At 58.1% G+C, this 22,191-nt stretch overlaps 1 protein-coding gene across 1 annotated transcript in view; it reads right to left on the reverse strand.

The window, feature by feature from the left end:
* Window positions 1-370: 370 nt before the first annotated feature.
* GLI2 (GLI family zinc finger 2) overlaps window positions 371-22,191 on the reverse strand; it is a 247,706-nt gene continuing 225,885 nt past the window's right edge. The window contains 13 exon segments of the mRNA XM_037850244.1: window positions 371-3,905; window positions 3,908-3,996; window positions 3,998-4,220; window positions 4,223-4,361; window positions 4,364-4,470; window positions 5,760-6,087; window positions 7,792-8,073; window positions 10,234-10,398; window positions 12,120-12,269; window positions 15,826-15,960; window positions 18,950-19,072; window positions 20,085-20,298; window positions 20,563-20,764. Coding sequence (XP_037706172.1) covers window positions 2,107-3,905; window positions 3,908-3,996; window positions 3,998-4,220; window positions 4,223-4,361; window positions 4,364-4,470; window positions 5,760-6,087; window positions 7,792-8,073; window positions 10,234-10,398; window positions 12,120-12,269; window positions 15,826-15,960; window positions 18,950-19,072; window positions 20,085-20,298; window positions 20,563-20,764 — 3,956 coding nt within the window. The 3' untranslated portion in view covers window positions 371-2,106.

Consider the following 22,191-nt stretch of genomic DNA (forward strand, 5'->3'; position numbering starts at 1 on the left):
CCTCACCCCACCTCCAATGTGCTCCATCAAAGACGGGGTGCTGATGTGATGAGGGTTTGGGTCTACAGGTGGATGTGGAAGGTGGGGTTCCTGCCCAACCAACTTAGATGTTCAGACCAGCTCACTGGAGGACCAGCCAGAGATCTTCACCATGAAACACCAAATCCCAACTTTTCCCTTCCAATCCCCAATCTCCAGGCCCCAGAAACCACAGGCAGCCAGTAAATGCCCCGGCATTAAACATTTCTTGGCGAAGGTGGGGTAGTCAAATTTTGACACTGTGAAGAAAAAATACAACCTAATTTCTGTTCAAATGCACCTAATTTACTGCCCAGGTTCTCGTTAACTGCTGTCAAGAAAGAAGCAGACAGACAAAATAAATTATGAAAAAATTACTTTTTTAATGTACAAAAAGACTTATTTACAAGTTGAGCATGTCACCTCAATTCATAGCACGTAGAAAAAGCTAAAAATGTTCTGGAGATATAAATTTGGCCGGGTGAGTCACCTACAGTAGTTTCTGGAATGGTGCCTTCTGTACAGAATATATACAGGTTGAGAATGGCTAGTGAAATCCTCTCCCAGGAAGTGAACGAACACCACCGCCAAGCCCCAGACCCTTCGAGATGGCCCAGGGCTGGTCATCTGGAGTTAGCTTTGCCTTTGGATCCTAACAAAGTGTTTGATGCTCTAGGGGTGTGGGGGAGGGCGGGAAGGTGGGGAGAGTTTGGCCCCGCCCACGGGCTCTCCTAAGAAGCACCTGGTTGAAGCCAAGGTCACTGTTGGCATCAAGCTGTGATGCAGTTGGTTTGGCAAGGCTGGCACAAATCCAACATGGAAAGGTTTGGGGGGTGGGGGGTGGTGCATGTATGTGTTGTGGGCAGGGTGCACCCATTCACTCCTTGAGGCCAAGTCCCAAATTCCATTTCTGGAACATTCCTGATGGTCCCTTGGAGTCCCAAGAATTAACCCCTTCACTCTCCCACCCAACCACAACACCATGCACGTCGTTGTTCTCTGCCAAGTGACCAGGGAGAAGCAGAGAGAAGGGCATCTGGAATATGCTGGGGCCTACACGGTGTGGGCTTGGCAAGGGTAGGCTGCTTGGGGAGGAGCCTGGAGAGCTGCTGCCATCAAGCCCCCAGAGTTGCCCAAGCTGGGAGAGCAGATGGTGCACTGGAGAAACAGAAGATTGGGCGAACGGGAGACCTCCCCCTCCTCCCGGGAGCCCGTCAGGGTGGCCTGGGAGGTCAAGCCCCATGTGGACCTCACTCTCTCAAGGTCCACCTCAGTCCATCCCTCACTCTAGGCAGCTCCAGAAGCCCCAAGGTATTGAGAAACAAGCGTTCTTTTCAGGAAGGGCTACATTTTGCATGCACAAACACTGTAAACATGGTCTGGAGAAGCCAGGGAAGTTTCTGGGCTTGCCCCAAAAGCAAGACTATGTTTTTCTGTCCTTTTCCATACTTGATTCATTCACATACACTTGGATAGTCTGCCAGTCCGAAACACAGCTTTATGGGGATAGAGATGCTGGCTCCAGGGAGAATAATCAGTTTTTTCCCCCCTTTTTTTACTATGGCAAGGGACATCAGAGGCCTTGAGAATTCAGCTTCAAGGAGGAATTCTGGTAGGGTAGGAATTTTTTTTTCCTTGTGTGTACCAGAATGAGCAGCTGATCTTCATGGAACAAATATCCAGTATGGCTTTCAGATTCAAACCCAAATGTGGTTCCCAGCCCCTCTTTCTCCTGTGAACTTGGAAAGCCCTTGGCCAACGTAATCCCTCATTAGCCAAATGACAGAGGTGAAGAAGCCAGAACAAAGTGGTCCTCTAAGCACCGAAGGCTGGAAAACACTGCAAGTTCTTCATTCCTGCCTTTCCTTTCCTATTGAGATATTTTTCAGTGTTCCGGAAAGATAATCCAAAAGACCAGACAGGCTGCATGTAAGCCTTCTTTAAAGCATCTGTGTCTGAACCAGCTATTAGCAAAATCCCTTGGACCTATTTAGTACTTTTTTGGAAGAAAACAAGACAGACAAAATCTCCACGTCTCTGGGATGTGGCAGTTCCTTGGGGTCTGTTCGGTGCTGGGGGCTCGGGGCCTTAGGTCATCGTGTGCAGGAACTTGCTCTCCTCCGCCAGGCTGGTGAGCATGGAGCTCATGTCCCCGACGGCCATGTTGCTGGTGCCCGTGGGGATGGAGGGCAGGGTCAGGGAGTTCCGGGGGGTGGTGAGGCGGGAGGAGTTCTGGGAGAAGCTGTGGAGGAGACTGGGGCTCAGGGCACCCGAGAGCAAGCTCGAGTGGTCGCCATCATCCATGATGGCATCGAAGTCGATCTGGGGGGCCTCCAGGAGCTGGGAGTCCACGGTGCTGGATACCTGGTCGACCCCTGGCGAGGGCAAGGGCTGGGGCTGCATGACCTGGCAGTTCACGTGGCTCTCCAGGCCTCCGTTCTGCTCGTACATGTGGATCTGGCCATAGTAGTAGAGCATGCTGTGGTCCTGGGGTCCGCCCGCGTCCTGCAGGGGTGGCTGAGGAGGGAGGGACGCCAGGCTGCCCATGGGTCCCTCGGCCACAGCTTCTGCCGTCTGCTGGCTGGCTGTCCCAGCCGCCATGGCCTGGCCGGTGACCCTGGCATAGGTCAGCTGCTGCCCGGCACGCACCCCACGGTGGCGGCCAGCAGGACTGGGGTCAGGGGGCGGCCGGGGTTGCACCAGGCCATAGCTTGATCCACCTGCTGCCACCATCAGGCCTTGCGGGGGCTCCGTGAAGCCAGGCTGGTGGGAAGGCAGAAGGTTGGGGCCCTGGCGGTAGCCCTCGTGGCTCACGGGGGCCACCAGGGGATGGCTCGGCTGTGGGTAGCTCTGGGCTGGGAGGGATGGTGGCACTCCACCCAGGGTGGAACTGGGGACCCCGAGTTCCCTGTGGCTGCTGCCCATCGTGGTATGGTTGGGAGCAATTTCCATCTGCTGAGGGAGCCCCAGGTGGCCAGATTTGGCCACCATGCTGCTGCAGGACGGAGAGAACTGGCTCAGGGCCCCTCCCACAGTGCTGGGGCTCAGCTGGAGGTGGGCATGGCCATAGCTGGAGGGAGCGCTCACGGCTGCGGTCAAGGCCAGGCACTGACCTCCTGTGGCTGGTTGCCGCAGCTGCTGAAGGTAGCTGACCCTAGACCCAGAGGGGCCTCCTCTGTGGGGCTGCAGCATGCTGTCCAGGCCCCCGGGGCTGGGCTGTAGGCTCTGCTGACCGTACCCTGGGTACTGGCCAAAGGCCTGTTTCGGCTGCACCACGGCCAAATTGCCTGGAGGAAAGGGCGGGGTCTTCCCCTGGCTGGCCAGGGCGTCCACGGTGCCGGAGCTCACCTCATTCCACTGCACGGGCATGTGATTTTTGCTCAGCCCCGCGGGCGACACATAGCCCAGCTGGCAGCCTCCCAGCACGGGCGCCGCAGGGCCCACGTTGGAGTCCGCGGCCACCGTTCGGCGCTGGTTGTGCAGCCCGGGGCTGGGCAGTTTGGGGTTCTCCGAGAAACCCGCGCTTTCGGCGGGATACGCCTGGGGGGCGCCCTCATCCAGGGCGCCGCTGGCCCGCGCCTTGAGGTACTGCACCACGTCGTCGGGCAGCACCAGATCATCGTCAGGCCCTGCGCCATCCGCCTCCGGCGCCACCGTCTCCATCATGGCGTTCTCGCTGATGCTGGGCGGCCGGGGCGAGTAGGCGCCGCGGGCCAGTCCCCCGTCGGGGCGCGCGTAGCCGGGGAGGCCTAAGCCTCTCCTCTCCCGGCTCAATGGAGGTGGCGGCGCGGCCGGACCCACGTGGCTGGCGCTGTGGAAGCGCTGCACCCGCGCGGGCGCCAGTGGCTCGGGCCGCCTCCCCGGGTCGCTGGCGCGCCGCGAGCCCGGGTCTGTGGGGGGAAGGCGCCCGGGTAGCCGCCACCGGCCGGGCCGTCGCTGCCCCGCCGGGGGCCGAGGCGCGCGGGCAGCCCGGGGGGGCGCGGGAGCGGGTCCGTCGAGCAGGGCCAGGCGCGCCCGCAGGCCGGGCAGGGGCGTGGGCGGGGGCCCGCGGTGGCCGCGGCGTAGCGCGCGCGCAGGGTACTGCTGGGGCGGGCGTCCAGGTGCAGGGCCCGCGCCGCCGCCGCCGCCGCCCTGGCTGGCCTCGATGGAGCGCCGCGACGCGTCGGTGGAGATAGGGTCGTAGGAGTCGGCCGAGCTGGTGGGCTGGGGCGGCCGGCGCAAAGCGGCGAGGCCTCGCTTGGAGCGGCGGCTGGAGAAGTAGGGGAGGAGATGCCCGAGGAGCGGCGGCTCACCGTGTAGGCCGAGCTGACCGTGCTGGCCGCGCTGTCCGCGGCGCTCCTGCAGGCTGGCTCAGCAGTGTCACCTCGGCGGCCGACAGCTCGCAGAGCCGCGGGTTGGGCAGCAGCCCGGCCGGCCCGCCGCCCCCGCCGCCCAAGTTCTCCAGGAGAGAGCCTGAGGGGGAGGGGAGAGGTCAGTTCTGGGGCCTGGCACACAGCAGGTGCTCAATAAATGCCTTTTGCATTGAAGTCAGGAATCCCAATTTTAGCTCTACCAACCGCCTCCCTGGGCGGGAATCCTTATTCCCGTCTGGCTCTCAGTTTCTCCAGCTGTGGAATGGGAAGATGTGCCTCTCCAGAGAATGGCCCTATTGGAAGGAGGAGGGGAGGAGCCAAGAGGGCCCTGGTCCTGTCCCTCAGGTGCCCTCACCGCCAGCCCCTTGGGCAGCCAGGGTCAAAGTGTACTGAGCAGAAGTGCCCTGGTCCCTAAACTAGTGGGAGGGAAAGGGGAGGAGGAAGAGGGGGCAGAATCAGAAGATGCTCCTGATTGCACAGGGAGTGTCTGTGCTGCCTGCCCTGAGCTGGGCCGGATCTGTCATGGACGTGGGTCATCCTGGCAAGGGGCCTGGCCTTGGGTGGGGCAGCTCTGTGCAGCCCAGGCCATCCCTGTAGGGGCTGCGAGTTGAAGGCCACCTGTCAACAGTCCTCCCAGCAGCTGGGGCAGCACATCCTCTGCTCGACAGAGATTTAGGTGGCACAGAAGTGTCCACCCACACGGACCATCAGTCGCTGGAGGGAAAGACCGGGTGCTGTGTGCCCCTGTGTGCTTTGGTGCCCAGGACACTGCCTGGCCCCCAGGAAATGCCCAGCTAAGACTCCTTCCACTCTAAGGCTGGCCCTCAGCCCCTGAGGCTGAGCACAGTGCTGCCTCTTCCAAGAAGTCCTCCCTTGCTTTTCCCTGCTGAACATGGCATCTCTCTTCTCCTAACAGCTCCAACCTTAGCTCTGTCTCGGGGGCCACTTGGCTGGTTCTGCGGTCTAGGGTGCATCTGGTAGCACTACCTCCTAACCACAGGTTCCATCAGGGACTGGGGTTACCTCACTCGCCTTTCTTTGTCATAGTGCCCCACTACAGGTGCCCACTAAATGACCGAATCCCTGGATAAGGACAAGGATGATGGGAACGAGCAGGGACTCCCTGTTCTTAGGGGGTGACAGGATGCAGCATGGTGCAGCCACAAGAGCATGGGCTTCTGAATCACACAGGCCTGGGCTAGGGCTCGGCACCGCCGCTGGTTTGAGTGAGGCACTTTTCCTCTCTGAGCCTCAGTTTCCTTCCCAGTGGGGCTGGTATGATTGATCCTACCGGGGGTGTCCGGTGACACAGCCCAAGGAGCTTGGCAGGGGTGCAAGTAGTGGGTGCTGCCCCCTGGCCCCACCCACACACCCTGGGCCCCCACTCACCATTTCCCGGGAGGGGAGGCAGCTTGGTGTTCCGGGCATGTGGAGCTGGCCTGGCCCAGGAGCAGGAGTCCTTGAGCGACTTGAGCTTCTCCTTCTTGAGCTGCTCGAAGTGGTGCACGGTGGTCAGGTGTTTGCGCAGCTGCAGGCCCCCGGTGGAGGGGGCGGCCAGGGAAGCGTCGGCCCCTGGGGGCGGGTCGTCCAGTGCCGTCAGGTCTCCCAGGCTCCCGGGCCCTGGCATCTCCACCCCGCTGTCATTGTTGGGGACGCTGCCCAGGGGAGACGGCTCGCTGCTGCAGGACGACTGGGCCCCGGGGCTGGACTGACACAGCTGCAGGGGCCAGCGAGAAGGCGTGGGCTCAGAGGGGGCGAGAGCCTACCTTGTCCTGCACCCACACCTGGACACACCTGCATACACCTGCACCCACCTGTATCCCTAGGGGAGGGAAGGAAGCTGCTGTGTGGAGGAGCTTTCAAGGCATCACTTGTCCATCTGCATAAGATGGCCAAGTCACTTCACTTCTCTGAGCCCTAGTTCCCTCAACTAGAACATGGAGCCTAGCTGCCTGTGTTGCAGGTTAAAGAGCAGGTGGAAAGTACTGGCATGCAGAAGGCACCACTGTCTGGGAGCTCACACCTCCATGGTCCTCCTTCAGCTCTCCCCAGCCCACATCTGGGCCAGGACTCAGCTTGGGAAGCTTTACAGGTTTCCACTGATAAAAGCTTCCTGATCAAGCTGGCATGAAAGAAGAGCCTTAAGTATCCCCGACATCAGCCACGTGTTGCATGATGGAGAAAGAGTAAGAATAGCCTGCCAACCTGGAACCTTCTGCTGGGCAGGGAGAGCTCAACAGGCTAGCGGCAGGTGGTTGGGAAGGGACAGGGTAACCAGGATGGGTTTGTCTGAAGGGCAACCCCAAACCAGCCCTGCCTGTGGGTGGGAATGTCAGCTGAGCTCCTGGCCTGGGTGCTGGAGGGGCTGACAGATACTGTGGGGGGTGCGGGTGGAGTGTGGACAGAGAGCTCACGGCACACACGTTCAGTAGCAGAACTCCACAGAACTCCAGCTACACGGTGACCTGGGATCGGTCACCCAACCGGGGCCCACCTAGGCTGCAGCACACCTCCAGGTTACAGGCTGCTTCCTGTGTTGCATGTCCCCAAATTCCAGACCTCTCCTGGGGAAGCTGCAATGGTCTTCCTGCCCAGGGGGTCACCCACTTCCTGTACTCGGCCCTCGAGACCCTCTGTAGGTTAGCCTTGCCCCACTCTGCAGCCTGAACTAGCAGCTCGCCGTCTGCTTTGCCCCCCCATGCAGGCTGGGTGTCCATGCTCCCGTGCCCTCCCATCTGCCTATCTAAACCCACCTCCCCACGCCTGGAAGGCCTCCCCGAGCACAGGGAGCAGGTGTAGCACATGGGAAAAGACTTCCCAAGAGGAGTACGTGAGCCTTGGGGCTGGGACCCAGATGTCCGTCGGGCCGCAGCCCTGGACCAGCCCCCTCCCGCCCTTGCTCATGCTGCAGCCCAACCGCACGCCCCCTCCCGGGCTCTCCGCTCACCTCAGTACCGTCTATCCTTAGGGGAGGTACAGTCGGGGGGAAAAAGGTGGAGACAAAGAACAGGCGGTTAGAACAAAAGGAGTGGGGCCAGAGGGGCCTGGACACAGGAAGACAGAGGGAAGGACACAGCCCATGGTGCTCGGAGCTGGCTGGAAAGGTGGGCACGCAGGACCACCCCTGCCTATGCAGATGGGCCACACGGGGGACTGGATGGGAGGTCCCCATCTCCCCCAGCCCTGCCACACCTGCTCAGCAGGGCCTGGGACAGAAGCAGAATGGGATCTGGGAGGTCCGAGGGGGTGAAGGGAGGAAGCCAAGTTGGAGAGAGGAGAGTCCCCATCCCACCCCCAGAATGAGGCCTGGGGCTGAGCCCGTAGCAGCAGTCTGTGCCCCTGATTGTCCTGGTGCCAGCTGGGCTCAGCCCCTTGGGGGGGAAGTGGCGTGGACGGGGCCTCGGATGCCCAGCCCGCTTACCACGGAGCTCTCCGTCTTGATGGCTTTGATGTACAGGCAGCCCTCCACAGCCTGGCTGGTGCTGTTGGCCTCGACGCCATCTTCAGAGCCCCGGCCGCCCGGCTCGGCGCTGGCCTCGTTGTCCCCGTTCTCCTTGAGCAGTGGGGCGCGGAGGTGCGCGTCGTTCCGCTGCTTCTTGGTGACGTGGGCGTCGGGGCCGTGGACCGTTTTCACGTGCTTCCGGAGAGAGCTGGGGTCCGTGTATCTCTTGGTGCAGCCTGGGATCTTGCAGATGTAGGGTTTCTGGGGACAGAACCAGGACACATCACGGATGGAGACATGGAAGGCAGACTCCGATCGGGAGTGCTCCGTCTCCACAAAGCCACCCAGGATGTCTCGCGGGGGTTGCCAGCCCATCTGCAGCCAGAGCCCTTGAGAGCGAGTCACACCCTGCAGGGCCTCTGCCCCCCGCTGCCACCTTTCCACATAGGTAAGTGCATGGCTAATGGAGCTTCCACGACCGTTTGGGGACATGGTCAGAGACGCTGCAGGAAGAAGGCACCATGCCTGGTGGGACCACCGTGCTGCCTTCCCCATGAACGGGGCGCTGGGATTTCCACTATCAGTACCAGGCATGTGACCTCATTAGAGCCTGTGACATACGCTGGCATGCCCTGGTTGCTTGGATGAGGAAAGAGGCTCAGAGAGGCAGCGAAACTTGCTCAGAGTAATCCAGGATGGGATGAAAACCCAGGTTTTCTGAGCCCCAGTTCTGGGCTCATGCACACACATGTGCACACACATGCACAAACGCACATACACTTAGGCACACATCACCTATTCATGCACACAGAGATGCACACACATATATACACACATCCACATCCACACGAGTGCACACACCATATACAGACATGCACATACACACACTCATGCACAGATGCACACACATACACCCACGCACACATTAACACATATGCTTTTGCACACACAAACACACATATATACACACATCCACATCCACTCATGAGCATATACATGTACACACACACACACATACACATCTTCCCACCCACATGCACACATACAAATACACAGCTCTCCATGACTCTGACTCTTTCTGTGGAGGGGTTCAAATGCCTTTGAGAATTTCTCTTACTTCTTGACAACACTGGAGCAAAGTCCCTTTGGGGCCCAAAACATATCTAAGCTTTTAGAAAGGTCCTTTCCCGAGTCCGTCTGAGTGACAGCGGTGTGGCTGGGCCAGGGCTCAGGGCGGGTGCAGCGGACAGCACAGCTCCTGCCGCCCTCCCTTGCCAGGCTCTCTTGGCCCGCTGCGGGCTCTGCTCACTGGGCTGGCAAAGGTGCTCCGGGCCAGCGCAGGGCCTCTGGGGAAGGGGTCTGCCGACGTGTGCTGAGCTTCGCGGTGACCTGGCTGCTACGAATCCGGAGGCTGCTTGCTGGTGAAATGATAATTGTCCATCCTGGTGGTTCCAGCAGGTATGCAGCATTCCAGAATGTTCTCACCACTGCACCGGGGCCAGCGTTCCTGGCTTCCCACCCCATCACCTCAACTTGCAAGCTACATGACCTCGGGGAAAGTTATTTAATCTCTCCAAGTTTAGGAAGCTCTCTGCTGCTCTGCAGGATTAAGAAGATAGAGGAGTCGAGGGACACAGCAGGCCCTGGGGGGAGCAGAGGGCTCACACCCACCTTGACTCCAGCTCACCTGGATCTTCTGCCCGCCTCTGAGGAGGGCACACTTCCCTCCATTACAGAGGTGAGGAAACCGAGGCACAGTCAGGGTGAGCATGGGGCAAGTCCTTACAGGTAGTCTTGTCGGCCATCTCCCCCATCCCACACACCCCTCTCCTGGGAGGCGGCCGCACAGGACCCCATCCAGGGGGAGCTCCTGCTTCTGTCTCCAAGGATGTGCAGCAGGTAGGTCAGTGGGGGCAGGGGCACACCCCAGGCCTCCAGGGTTATGGGTTTAGTTGCACCCCCTGCCAAAGATCATTTGAAGTCCTAACCCCCAGGACCTGCAGATGTGATCTTGTTTGGAAATAGGGTCTTGCAGATATAGTCAAGTTATGAGTTATGGCCAGGTCATGCTGGATTAGGAAGAGGGAAGCTTGGACATGGAGATACAGGGATGCCGAGGAAAGAGGCCAAGATTGCCACGAGCCAAGGAATGCAAAGGACTGCCAGGAGCAAGCAGCCAGAGTCTAGGAAGAGCCTCCGGGGAAGGGAGCATGGCCCTGCAAATACTTTGGTTTTGGGCTTCAGGCCTCCCCAACTGTGGCACACGCACTTCTGTTGACTGAGGCCACCCAGGTGGAGGCTCTCTGTTAAGCAGCCCCATGAGACTAAGACCCCCGGCTACCCCTGGCCTGGAGATGTCCAGAAGCCACGGGGTGTTGGCGGCCCTCGAGAGCCTGCCTGGCACGGGGGGGCCAGGCCTACCTCGTTGGAGTGGGTGCGGTTCTGGTGCTTGGCGCGGTCCGAGGCATTGGAGAAGGCCTTGTTGCAGCCCTCGTGCTCACACACGTATGGCTTCTCCCCGGTGTGCGAGCGCAGGTGCGTCTTCAGGTTCTCCAGGCGGGAGTAGGCCTTGGAGCAACCCTCGAACTGGAAAGAGAGGGCACGGGTGAGGGGTTAGAGAGGGGCAGCCCCATGCAGGAGCCAATCCCAGGGGCTGCCCCCTGCCCCTTCCCGCTGACGGCCTCCAGAGTCCGTATTTAACCATCACGTCTACGTGTCTCATGGACTGTAGAAATGACAGATGGTCACTCTAGAAAGCTTAGATAGGACCGAAAAGTCCAAAGAGGAAAATGAAAATCACTGGCTGCCCAGGGCCAGCCGCTGCCCGATGTACAGGTATTTTCCCAATTTTCCCCCACGGTTTCTAAAAACAAAGCAGCACATGGTGAGAATCTTCCTGTATCGTTAAAAAATCAGTGTCAATGTAACTCTCAACTGTTTCCCAATGTGACTGCCTTGATTAGAACTTTCTCCTGCATCTAAATGTGCTGAGAATGGAATCCAGGATCTGGCCACTCTTGGCCTCCTTTCAGCAACTTGAACTTGCTAAGATCTTCCCTGCTCAGGGCCTTCGCACACGTTGTCCCCTCTGGCTGGTGGTCACCACCCCCCCTCAGCCCGGGCCGGGCTCACTCCGTCTGGGTCTTCTCCCACCACAGCACAAGCTGCAGGAGCGCACCTGATGCAAGAAACCAATTTGGGAAAGGAAGGCAGGAGGGAGGGAGGGAGGCAGGGTCTTTGCAGGAGGTTCTGCACTTATTCCAAATACACCGCAGTTGCATACAGTGCACTTGGGGAGCCTGGCCTTCCGGCGACCCTGTAAACCCGGGGGAGCTCTCCAGAGCTCTCTCCTTCCGTCTGGTAACCCTACATTCCTAGCCAGTCTTATGCGACACACTTGGCTCCAAATGCCTTCTACCTGCGTCTGCAAGTCACAGCTCACATCTGAGGGTCATGGTTTACTACTACTCAGAATAATAAGGAAATAACTTGCTGTGAGGGAGCCCCAATAGCCAAAACAATCTTGAAAGAGGCACAGAGTTGGAAGACTCACACTTCCCGATTTCAGATTTCAAGAGTTGACTACAGTAATCAAGATAGTGGGGGATTGGCAGAAGGACACACATGTAGACCAATGGAGCAGAATTGAGAGCCCGGAAATAAACCCAGACATTTATGGTCAAAAGCTTTGTGATGAGGGTGACGAGACCATGCAATGGGGGAATAGTCTTGTCAACAAATGGTGCTTGGGCAACAGAATATCCGCGTGCAAAACTATGAAGATGGACCCTGTCCCTTACTTGTACAAAAAAATTAAAATCTGAGAATCTGTAAAACAGGGTAATTCACAAAAAGGCCTTCCTGATCCCACGGGACCACCTCCCCTTTGAAGGCGGAGCAAGTTCCCGATGTTTAAAAGAAAAGGCTCGCCAATTAGAGCCAGAAGTTCTGTTGACTTCGTAAAACGTCTTACCTTTGAACTTATTTTTTTAAAAACTCAACCAAAGTGATCTTTAACCCACAGCTGTTCAAGCTGTGACTCATGTGGACAGACGCGGGGGACTAGAGAGCCAGCCCCTGTGCCAGGACGACCCCAGCCAAGCAAACCACGGGGCAGGGGAGGGCAGCTGGCCCCAGGGCTCACCGCGGTGCAGACCCAGCCAGAGGCGCCCGCACACCCCTGGCCTCTTCCCACCATGCATGGCCCCGAGGGAGAGGGCGGATCCAAGGTCCGGGACAGCGGGAGGCAGGAGCTGCGAGGACACCGGCCGGGCCGGCGGGGTGGGGTCCGCGCCCAGCCCGCTCACCGTGCACTTGTGGGGCTTCTCGCCCGTGTGCCGCCGCATGTGCACCACGAGCATGTACTGCGCCTTGAAGGGCTTCTGCTCCCGCGCGCAGGCCTGCCAGCGGCACACGAGCTCCTTCTTCTCCCCGTGGATGTGGTCGCTGTTGATGTGCTGCGGGGACAGGCCCGTGGGGGGATGGTGAGCTGCCACCCCGCCCGCCCACCACCTCCTGTGCACCACCCACCCCCTGCCCGCTTAGCCGTGTGTCAGACCGTCCCCCACCCCATTTACCCCGATAATCTGACTCCTCATGGATTACCATTGGCTGCTGTTAAATGAAACCCTACTGTGTGCTACTGTCTCTCCTGCATTTTCCAATCAGTAGTCAGAGTGGCCACCTAAGGCCAGAGGCGTCCTGCGTGCACTAGGCTGGGCTCCGGGCTCGGTGTATAGGGGGCCAGGGCATTTGGGGTGCTGCAGAGAGTGGACGTTTAGGGCACCAGGCAGAGCACCAGCCCAAGCTCTCCCCTACTCGTTCAGAGATTTTTGTATTATTTTTTTTTGTAGTTAAAGAAACATCTCCTCACCTCTTTTTGACAGTGACCCCACGTGATGATGGCTTTGTCCCCTTTCTGCAGATGCCCTGAGAGGTTGAGTGGCCTGCCCGGGGCCCACTGGCAGAAAAGGGTGGGTGGTTGTGATGCTGAGGGTGAAGTCTGGGCACTGTTCAAGGCTGCCCCAGGACAAGGTGGCATAGGAGAGTCCGGCGGGGCAGCTGAAGATCTTGCAGCTGCTGCCCCTGAGGCAGAGTGTGAGCCCTGCAAGGGGATCCCCTTCTTGGGGAAAACAGGCCATCTAAGGCCAGGCTGGGGAGCCTATGAGCTAGACACCCTCCCTGTGCAGTGATCCCCACCCCCATCCCTCCCAGCACCCCACCTGGGCCAGCAACGTGAGGCGTTTCTCTCTTTTTCCCACCCCTGCGCCTGCCCCCCTGGGCCTCTGCTCTGGGCTTGGTCATGTGCGCTCTTGAAAGTGGCTTTTCTGTGGCAAAGAGTGAGTGTGGCCCCAAGGCTTTTTGTCACAGGGAACCGAGCAGGCTGCACTGGGTACATGCTTTCTGGCACTTGCTTTGGTTATTTAACTGAAGGCTGCAGTCCTTTTACTTGTTAATTTAATTGAGGAGTGAGGGGTAGGCGGTATTAGTCATTTACACAGTAGTGTGCAAAAGCATAATTGTCCTCTTGCTTCCTCTCCCACTGGGGCTTCTCTCTAAAGACCACCAGGCCGCCTCTTTGGGCCCCATCAAGTCCCCATCCCTCCCTGTCTGTCCATCTCCCTCTTGGTCTGAAAGTTACATCCTGCCTGGATCACAGGCCAGGCTGGGCTTGCTCCTCCCAGGGAATCGGGAAGGGCAGGATTGGGGTCTTGGAGATCTCCCCTTTCCTCCCCCAGCCCCATCCCTTTCTTCTCTCTGTTCTCAGCTCCCTCTCCCAGCTTTTACTGTCTCCTGCCCAGCTCCCACAACCTCTAGACCCGCAGCTCCAGTGCATTAGGCACTTGCCCCGTGTGACACCTGAGCACTTGAAAGGCAGCTGGTCCAAACTGAGACAGGCTCTAAGGGGAAAACCCACGATAGTCTCCAAGACTCCGAATGTAAACTATCTGGATCATTTCGTTTTATACTGATTTCCTGCTGATGTGATAATATTTTGGAGCTACTGGGTTAAGTAAAACATAGTACTAAAGTGAACTTCACCTGTTTCTTTGAACTTTTGAAAAATGTACTCCTAGGAAATGTAAAATCACCTACGTGGCTGTCATTTGCACCCAGCCCTCCATTTCTATTGGTGAGTGCTCCCCAGACCTTTGCACCCTACATTTACTCAGCAGCGTCTTGCCCTGGAAGACAGGAGCCCCCCCAGCCCTCAAACCCATGCGTACAAATGCCGTTGCCAGAGCTGGTGAAAGCGTTAGCATTTTGAACATCCAGGGAAATCTTATCATATTAGCCTCACTTTCCATTTTTAAAGCCTTTCAAATGATAAAAATGCACCCTGACAATGCCTTTCATTTTTTTCTGATTGGTTTACTTAGCAACAAATTGTTAATAATTGGCTCGGGGCGCCGGCTCGCCTGTGTGCCTGCGCCATCCATTTTCCCAGGAAGCAGAGAGAAAGACAGAGCTGGGCAAGGGGGTCTGCTCTTTATGAGGCCAGCAAGGAGGTGGTCACCTCTTCTACACCACAGGGTCCAGTCCTGGGGCAGGCCTGGGCACGGGGAAAGCCTGCAGTCCTACCTGCCTCCTTTGATTTAGGAAGTCCAGCCCGGCTCTTCAGGGCTGACCCATTTATCTCTGTATGCATCTTCTGCATCTTCATCTCTACGTCTTTGTTTAGCCCTTCCCTGGTGCGAGATGCTGTGCCTCCTCTCTCCTCCTTTAATTTAATCTGTTCTGTCCTACAGCTCACAGCTCAAATCGTCCCTTCTCCATCTAGCACCTGTTTACTCCAAAGAAGTGGTACAAGTTGAAAGACTATGTTCGAATCCCCGAAGGGATTAGAGAAAACCCTAGTTCACAGGCTCCACGGCAGCTCCAACATGCTGGCTGGGAAATCCCAATACTCTGGGTGAGGATTTGGGAGAGAAAAGCCCAAATGGTAAAAAAAACCCCACAGTTTTGGGGAACAAGTTGCATGAATGGAGGAAGCAGAGGGAGTTGGTAGTGTCCTCATGCTGAAGTTCACGGGGCTGGGGAGAAGCGAACTCCTTTGGGCTGGCTTCTGAATGTGAACAGGAGGGGCACACTTGTGTCTGTGTGCATGCATGTGCACACACACGTGTACATCTACTCTATCTAGCAACTGAGCAACTAACTAAGTGTGGGTTCATTTCAGTCACCCAGTAGTAGGGTCTGGGGCATATTCCTGAATTTAAGTTCTTTTCCAGTGGGAGGAGAGAGAACCAGTGCAGGGCCCATCAGGGTTGGGGAGAGGAGGAGGGAGGGGACCACCATCCCAGAATGTCCGCTGTCTGCCAAGTCTTTACGTGTGGAATCATATTCAACCCTCATTCCACTTGCAGAAGGAAAAACTCATGTTCTCAGAGGTAGAGTCACTTGCTCAGGACCACTCGGGGAGCTGTGGTGGAGCCAGGTGGAAGACCAGGCACCTTCCACACCCAGCCCTTCCCCCACTTCGCCCCCATGTTTAGCCCCTGACAGTCACCACTTTGGATGCTCCTGTAGAAATATTTTGAGTGGGGATCAAGAGGCATACCCTAGAGGGCACGCGGGGCATCCACAGCCTTCTCTAGTCTCCTAACCTGTCAGTACCCAAGGGCATTTTCAGCAGCAGCCCCCACCCCCCCCCCCCGACTTGGATGTGTACACCCACCTGCTCCTGTGTACACTGGGTACCAGTGAGTGGTCCCTAAGAGGAAATTACCAACTCCTTCTCCATGGGAGAAACTTCTTTCAGACCCGAGAGACAGGTTTATTATTATCTTGTGGATGCTGGCTGTTTTAACTAATCCTATTTCCCTCTTTGCAATGGTTGCTAGGAAGCTCAGGAAAAAACAAACAAACAAATATTTATATAAGTTCCTTTTAAGAAAGAGGCAGAGAAGGCATCTCCTGGGCCGCCTCTCCAGCAGAGGCCCTGCAGGGCTCCAGCCCCATGTAGTCTGGCTCTGCCCCTGGGAGGTAGATCACTGGCACTTGGGTGCTTACGTGCACCAGCTGCTCCTGGGTGTCGTACTCCTTGGGGCAGTCTTCCCAGTGGCAGTTGGTCTCGTAGATGACCACCTCGGCCTCCTGTTTACAGTCGTCCCTGTCCAGGTCTTCCTTGAGGTCAGCCAGCTGTTCCTGGGGAGGAGCAGAGCATACCCACATGAGCTGTGCCCGGCCAGCTGGCTCTGAGGGCAGGGGTGAGGAGAGGCTGCTGGGAGTCCCTGTGCTGCCAAGGACCCTGGGCTGGTAAAGGTTTGCACACAGACGCACGCACACGCACAAGCACACATGCACACACTGACCCCTTCAGCCCCTTTCTCCAGCCTCTCCCCAGCACCACTTCTATCCCACCGCTCTTTTGGGGTCCCTCCATCTTCCTAATGCCAGTCTGTCATTATCCTGGGCACCGTCACATCTTGGGCCTACTGACATGGCAAAGAGACAGGGGAAAGGGAGTGGCTGCTTTGGTTTATTTGATTTTGACCCTCTGTGGGGAGCTGGGGCAGGCTCTACAGGCTGTGGGGATGGGAGTGTTTTCATTTACAGCATGCACAGGGTCTGCTCCAGCCTGGGGCAGGAGGAAAACACAACATGCATCCCATCTTCAGAACTGCTAATCTCATAGTGTCCCTCTGTCCCAGGGGCACATGAGGCACTGGACTCACACCAGGACAGAGCTACGGACAGCCAAGTGCTCTGCAGAGCGAACTCTCTCTGGCACATTCCCCCAGCATTGCTCTTTCATGCAACAGCCCTGAATCTGGGGGTGTCTGTATTTTTGTTCAACAACCAGGGAAACTGAGGCTCACAGAGAGGTTGACTTGCCCTCCTGAGAACTTACAGTGACTTTTCTTTCATCTGATCATAGGTGACTAAACTTTCAAAGAGAATAGACCCTTTTACTCCCAACCTGCAAAACACTCAGAGTGAACCCCACAGAGCTGCCCCCATCTCAGCTGATGCTAACCCTGAACCAGCCCGGGGCAGCCTGTGAGCAGGGGAACTGGGGACCGACTGGAAGGTACAAGGGGTGGGGGGACAGGGAAAGGCACAGATGCCCCAGGTTGGGAGAGGAGGCCCAGCGAGGGTCTCCAGAGTCCTGAAAAGGCTGCCAGGGTCACCCCCATGTCCCACCAGCCCGCAAGGCAGGATGGAGGCAAAGCCAAGCAAAGGGGCAGAAGTCAGGAAGACTCGCTTTATGTTTCAGACCACTGCCAGAAAACAACAGGAAACCATTCTGTCTTCCCAGAGAGCTTCTGGGAAAAGCATTTATGGCTCAGCAGGAAGGGGGAAACCCTTGCCTGACTCCAGAGAGTCAAGTACACTGAGGCTGCAGCTGCCCATGCCCCAGCCTGAGCCCATCCCAAAGAGGGCAGATTCCAGCTGCGGAACACGCATCAGCCCCACACTGACACCCGACTCATTTGCAACGGGAGCTGCAAAGGGCTTTTCCAAGATGGGTCCCTGGCTATTTCAGTGAGTTCCGTTGTTCCAAAAAGAAAAATGACGTGCCATGCAATGCCTCCTCTTTGGGGAAGCAGAAACCACGTGGCTGCAATGCCCTAGGACCACACATTAGAGGGTGCAGGAGAGCCTCCTCCAAATCCTCAGCGATGGGGTCCTGCATGGGGGCTGCTGAGGCGAGGCTGCGGGGGACAGCAGACAAGGGGGCCCCCTACGGTCCCCGCAGCACCTTAAGCACAACTGGAAATACATTTATAATTTCAGAAGCTGCCAGATTTGCATATTTCACAGCAGACCTGAGGACACGGGCAGATTTGGCATGCACTGCAAAGGAAAGTGTAGAAGCAGTGGGGAGTGCAGAGACAACTGGGCACCATCTGAGCCTGCAGAAGGGGGCTACATTGTGCTGTTTCCGCCAATGGGCAGCAAACCCACCCACCTTGCAGGTGGGTTGGGGGAGTCCTTGGTCGTGGAGCCAAGACGCCAAGTGACATGGTGACAGGCCCCCGTGATAAATGGCTTTCCTCCCACGGGCATGCAGGAGGCTGAGCTGGGCAGGAGGGAAGACTGGGCTCTTCACCACGTCCTCTGGGGTTTGAGGGCAGGGGTCCCGCCAGCAGGTGGGGTGTGAGCTCCAGGTGCTCAGCACCCCCTAACATGGCCCAGTGCACACCGCTCCAGTGTGTTTATCTTCTCGGGATGTGGGCCTCCCTCATCAATTTCAACGGCCCTGATGATGACCGGCCGCGTGGAAACCATGCATCACGCCACAACCAGCTCTGGCGTCCACGAGGGGAGAAGAATTTGTCATCAGCCCCTCTGTTTGCCTGACAATAACAGGACCTGATATTTCATGAAAATGAAGTGCCCAGAGCATGTCTGATGGCTTGAGTTTTGATAAAGGATGGTCCAGCAGACGTAGGGGAGATGATGACAAGAACTAGTGATTCTGCAGCAACGGATGGGGCCTGGGCAACTGCCACTGGGCAGGGCCCACACCTACCCTCCACCCCAGACCATGGCACTGTCGCCTGCCTTTGGAAAAAGAGGGAGGATTTCCAAAGGGAAAGCCACCCCACAGGCCCCTTGGGCTCCAGCAAAGGCCCATCCTGAGTGTGGGCTGCTCTGCTCACTCACCCCACCAGGAACTGTCCTCCCTCCCTCCTCCCCATGCCACTCACTCACTCGCATGCGCACCCGGTCATCAGAAAATAATAGATGCAGCTACTGCACGCAGGCCCCGAGCAAACCCTGGTGGCGTGGAGCCAAATCAGGCCCTTGTTTCTGAGCGCTCACCCTGCAGCAGCTGACAGTGCAGGAGACTGGGGACAGATGTTGACAGTAAGGGCTCTGAGTGACCCGGGGATGAGAGTCAGTTATCCAGGAGGGTCAGGCAAGGCTGGAGGGGCCGTGAAGGAGACAGAGTGGGGGGTGGAGTTCTAGGCAGAGAGAGCGGCCGGAGAGGGCCTGGCCCATGCGGAGCTTGTGAGCAACTGGATGGGGGTGGGGTGGGGGGCTGGTGCTTCAGTGGATAGGGGGAGGCAGGGAGGAGGAGAATGGGCTGGCCTGCAGCCACCTAGTCATCCACCTGCCAACAGGCTCAAGGCCCGAGTTGGGCCGAGCTGGGCAGCCCGAGCCCCGGCCTCAGCCTGCAGCTCACCTGCGTCAGGGGGGTTGGGGAGGTGGGCCGCAGGCCCTCCGCTTCCGTCTTGACCTTGCTGCGCTTGTGGATGGCAGTGGGGTTGACGGTGCTGCTCACAGCTGACTCGCTGCTCGGCTTGCTCTGGAGGGCGGGGTGCAGAGGGGTGCCCATCACACAGGAGCCGGAGGGACAGCCCGAATCCTGGGGCCCTCCCCACACAGACTGGGTTAACCCTTGCATTTCAAGTAGGGGAAACCGAGCTCCCCAGCATGGTTCTCCTGACAGGGGCATGGCCAGCAGCGAGAGAGAAACCTGCCGGCACCTTCCCCTCCACATGCAGCCCCACCTCTGGCTCCCCGGGCCACCACGGAGGTGAAAAGCAGACCCTGCGATGGGGCGGTGGGGTGAAGCAGGGGACACCCTAGAGCAGGAGTGGCACTTGGTCCTCACCAATATTTTATTTGATAGGAATCATATTCAAACCATATCAGTCACGTCCAGGCCCTGCCACTTGCTGGCTAAGGGACGTGGAGAAGTCACCGGCCCTCTAGAATTGTCCTCACAAGTGACCCCCACGATTGGGGTCTACACGAGCTCATTATATGTTTATATGCATGATGACCTGGTGTGGGGAGCAGCACCCCCACTCTGCGGACGAGTTAGCTCAGGCTCAAAGAGGAACGAAACTTGCCCCATCTCGGCAAGTCAGGATTCGAAACGTGGTCTGATGGATTCCCAAGCTTTTGCCCTTTCCATCAGACAATCCTCTATCTATAAATCCGTTTCCTCTTCTGCAAAAGAGGACCTGGTTCCTTTGCCTCAGGTGTGCCAGGCTGGGCAGGGATGCTTAGGCACTTTGGAAGCTGCTGGAGGGTCAAACAAGGTGTGGGAAAGCCCTTGGTAAACTGAGGCTCCAAAGGACCCCCTGCGTGATAGTAATCGCTATCCATCAGTCCGTCCATTTCATCCGTCCATCGCACATGCTGAGCTCCAAGGAGCTGGGGGCTGCTTGTGATGGGGGCAGTGCCAGGGTGGAGCTGGGCCTCCAGACCCAGCCCAGATCCTTCTGGCATGAGATGGGACCAGATGGCCCCTGGGGGTGGGGGGCAGCCGAACACCAGGTGGCCCAGCCCCTGCACCCGGGCCTGCTTACCTGGCTGGCTTCGCTCAGACAGTTGCTGCTGCTGCTGAGCTGGGAGGGTGTGGCATTGATGGAGGTGAGGGCCATGGGCTGCTGGGCCAGGAAGGTGGGCGAGGGCTGGATCAGGGGTGGCGTGTGCCCGAAGGCCGAGCCCAGGCCTCTCTGCTGGCTCAGGATCTGCTGGTAGGCCACGGGGTTGATGGGGTGGGGGAAGGTGAAGGCCGGGCTGCAACGGAGAACGGACAAGGTGATGGTGTGGGGGCAGGGAGAGGGGTGGGGGCTCTGTTAGGGCAGAGAGGACTCTGCTCAGGAGAACAGCTGGATAGGTTGCTAACCCCATGGTGTTCCCTCACTCAAGAACCATCAGTGGCTCCCTGCTGTCAACCTGAAGTCAGAGATGGGACTGGCTGCATTCGCCAACCTCAAAGCCAGCCCCCACCCCTGCATCCTGTGGTGACCCCGCCCCAGCCCCACCTGCAGCTGGGCTCACCTGAGGGTGCCGGCTGACAGGTGCCCATAGGAGCCGCTGGCCGCCGAGCTGCTGCGGGAGTTGTTGATGTAGGCCACGAGTGAGTTGGGAGAGGTGCGAATCATGCGCTGCAGGTCGAGGCTGGCGTCCGAGAGCGGGGAGATGGACAGCGCCCGCTTGCGGCTCAGTCGGGGGGTCACCCGTGGGCTGGAGAAACGTGACACTGGGGGGGGAGTGGCAAGTACAGGGTGCGTTTGCATCACCTGTGTGTGGGGGTGCGGGATGGGGGTATGGGGGGAAGGCCTGGCGGGGCAGCTGAATGGACGTCGCAGCTGCTTGGCCACTTTGAGCTCTTGGCCGGGGGCAGGGCCTCTCTTGGCCTCAGTATGCTCATCTGTAAAATGGGCTGGTCCTCACAGGGTGCAGGGAGGGTCTGAGGCCCCCGAGTGACTGAATACGAACACAAAGGCATGATGGCCCCTTTGCTATGTGGAGTGCAGAGGCCGGAGTGCAGCAAAGCCTCAGGCAGGACAGAGAAATGGGCTGAGCCCAGGAGCATGGCTCCACAGCCATCCACACAGTGGGCCCCCAGTGATACCAGCTCCAGGACAAGAAACAGCACAGCCAGATGCCCCTCGGCTCCTCCAGGCCATGACAGGGACTGCTTCTATCTTGGCTGCCAGCCCCACAGCTTAGTTTTGCCTAACTTTGAGCTTTATGTAAATGGATGCATGAAAAGTGCCTCGTATACAGCAGGGGCACAATAAATGCTGTTGCGCTGTCCCTGCCCTTCTGGATACCTGCATGGAACAGCTGCAGCCTCTTGCTCTGCCCCACTAGCCCCTGCACTCCTCCCCCTCTCTCCAGTGGCCTTCAGGTCCACCAGTGGCTGGTGGGGAAGAATCTTTTCTTCTAGAAAGTGAGGTGCTGCCCACCAGCTGAAGTGCTGCCACACACACGCTCGTCCCAGTCCACAGCGTGCCTGGGCTCAGGCTGTTTCAGGCTGGCAGTGCCCGGCTTGGCCCCTTCTGCCTGCCCTGATCGGTAAAGACCCTGCTTGGGACCAGATTGGCCACTGCGGATGGAGAGCCAGCCCCCACCTCCCCCTCGCAGTCCACATAGCCCCTCTGAGGCTCAGGGCACATGCGGGCATCCCAACACGCTCCCACTGCCTGGGACCCGGGTTCCGCTGGAGACTGACGGGCACCTAGCCCTGGCCGGCTCCCTGAAACTCAGCCTTCTGGAAAGAAGGAAGCACCTGGGCGCCCTGCAGCAAATCCAGAAAGTCCTGGGAATCCCTGGGAAGCTCCTTTACCAAGCTGGGGCATCAAGGAGAACAGAAGAGGCCCCAGAAGACTCGGGTGGGAAATGCTTCTAGAGTTTTACGCCCTTCGTCGATGAGAGGGTCTGCAGTTGCAGAGGAGGGTGGAGGGGCTGGGGGCAGGGCAGGGAGGCCCGGGCTAGGGCCTGAGATCCACGCTGTGTGACTTCAGGCAAATCACTTCACCTCTCTGAGACTCAAAACTCCCTCAATGGCCTGAACATAAAGAGGTTCCCCTGCCAGTTTTGGGGTTGTTGCGAGTGAACAGGTTGATGGTTGTGAAGGTAGCAAGCGGGCATGTTCCAAAATGCCCTTCAACTGCAACATTC

Source organism: Choloepus didactylus, chromosome 9, assembly GCF_015220235.1.
Source record: "Choloepus didactylus isolate mChoDid1 chromosome 9, mChoDid1.pri, whole genome shotgun sequence".
NCBI lineage: Eukaryota > Metazoa > Chordata > Mammalia > Pilosa > Megalonychidae > Choloepus > Choloepus didactylus.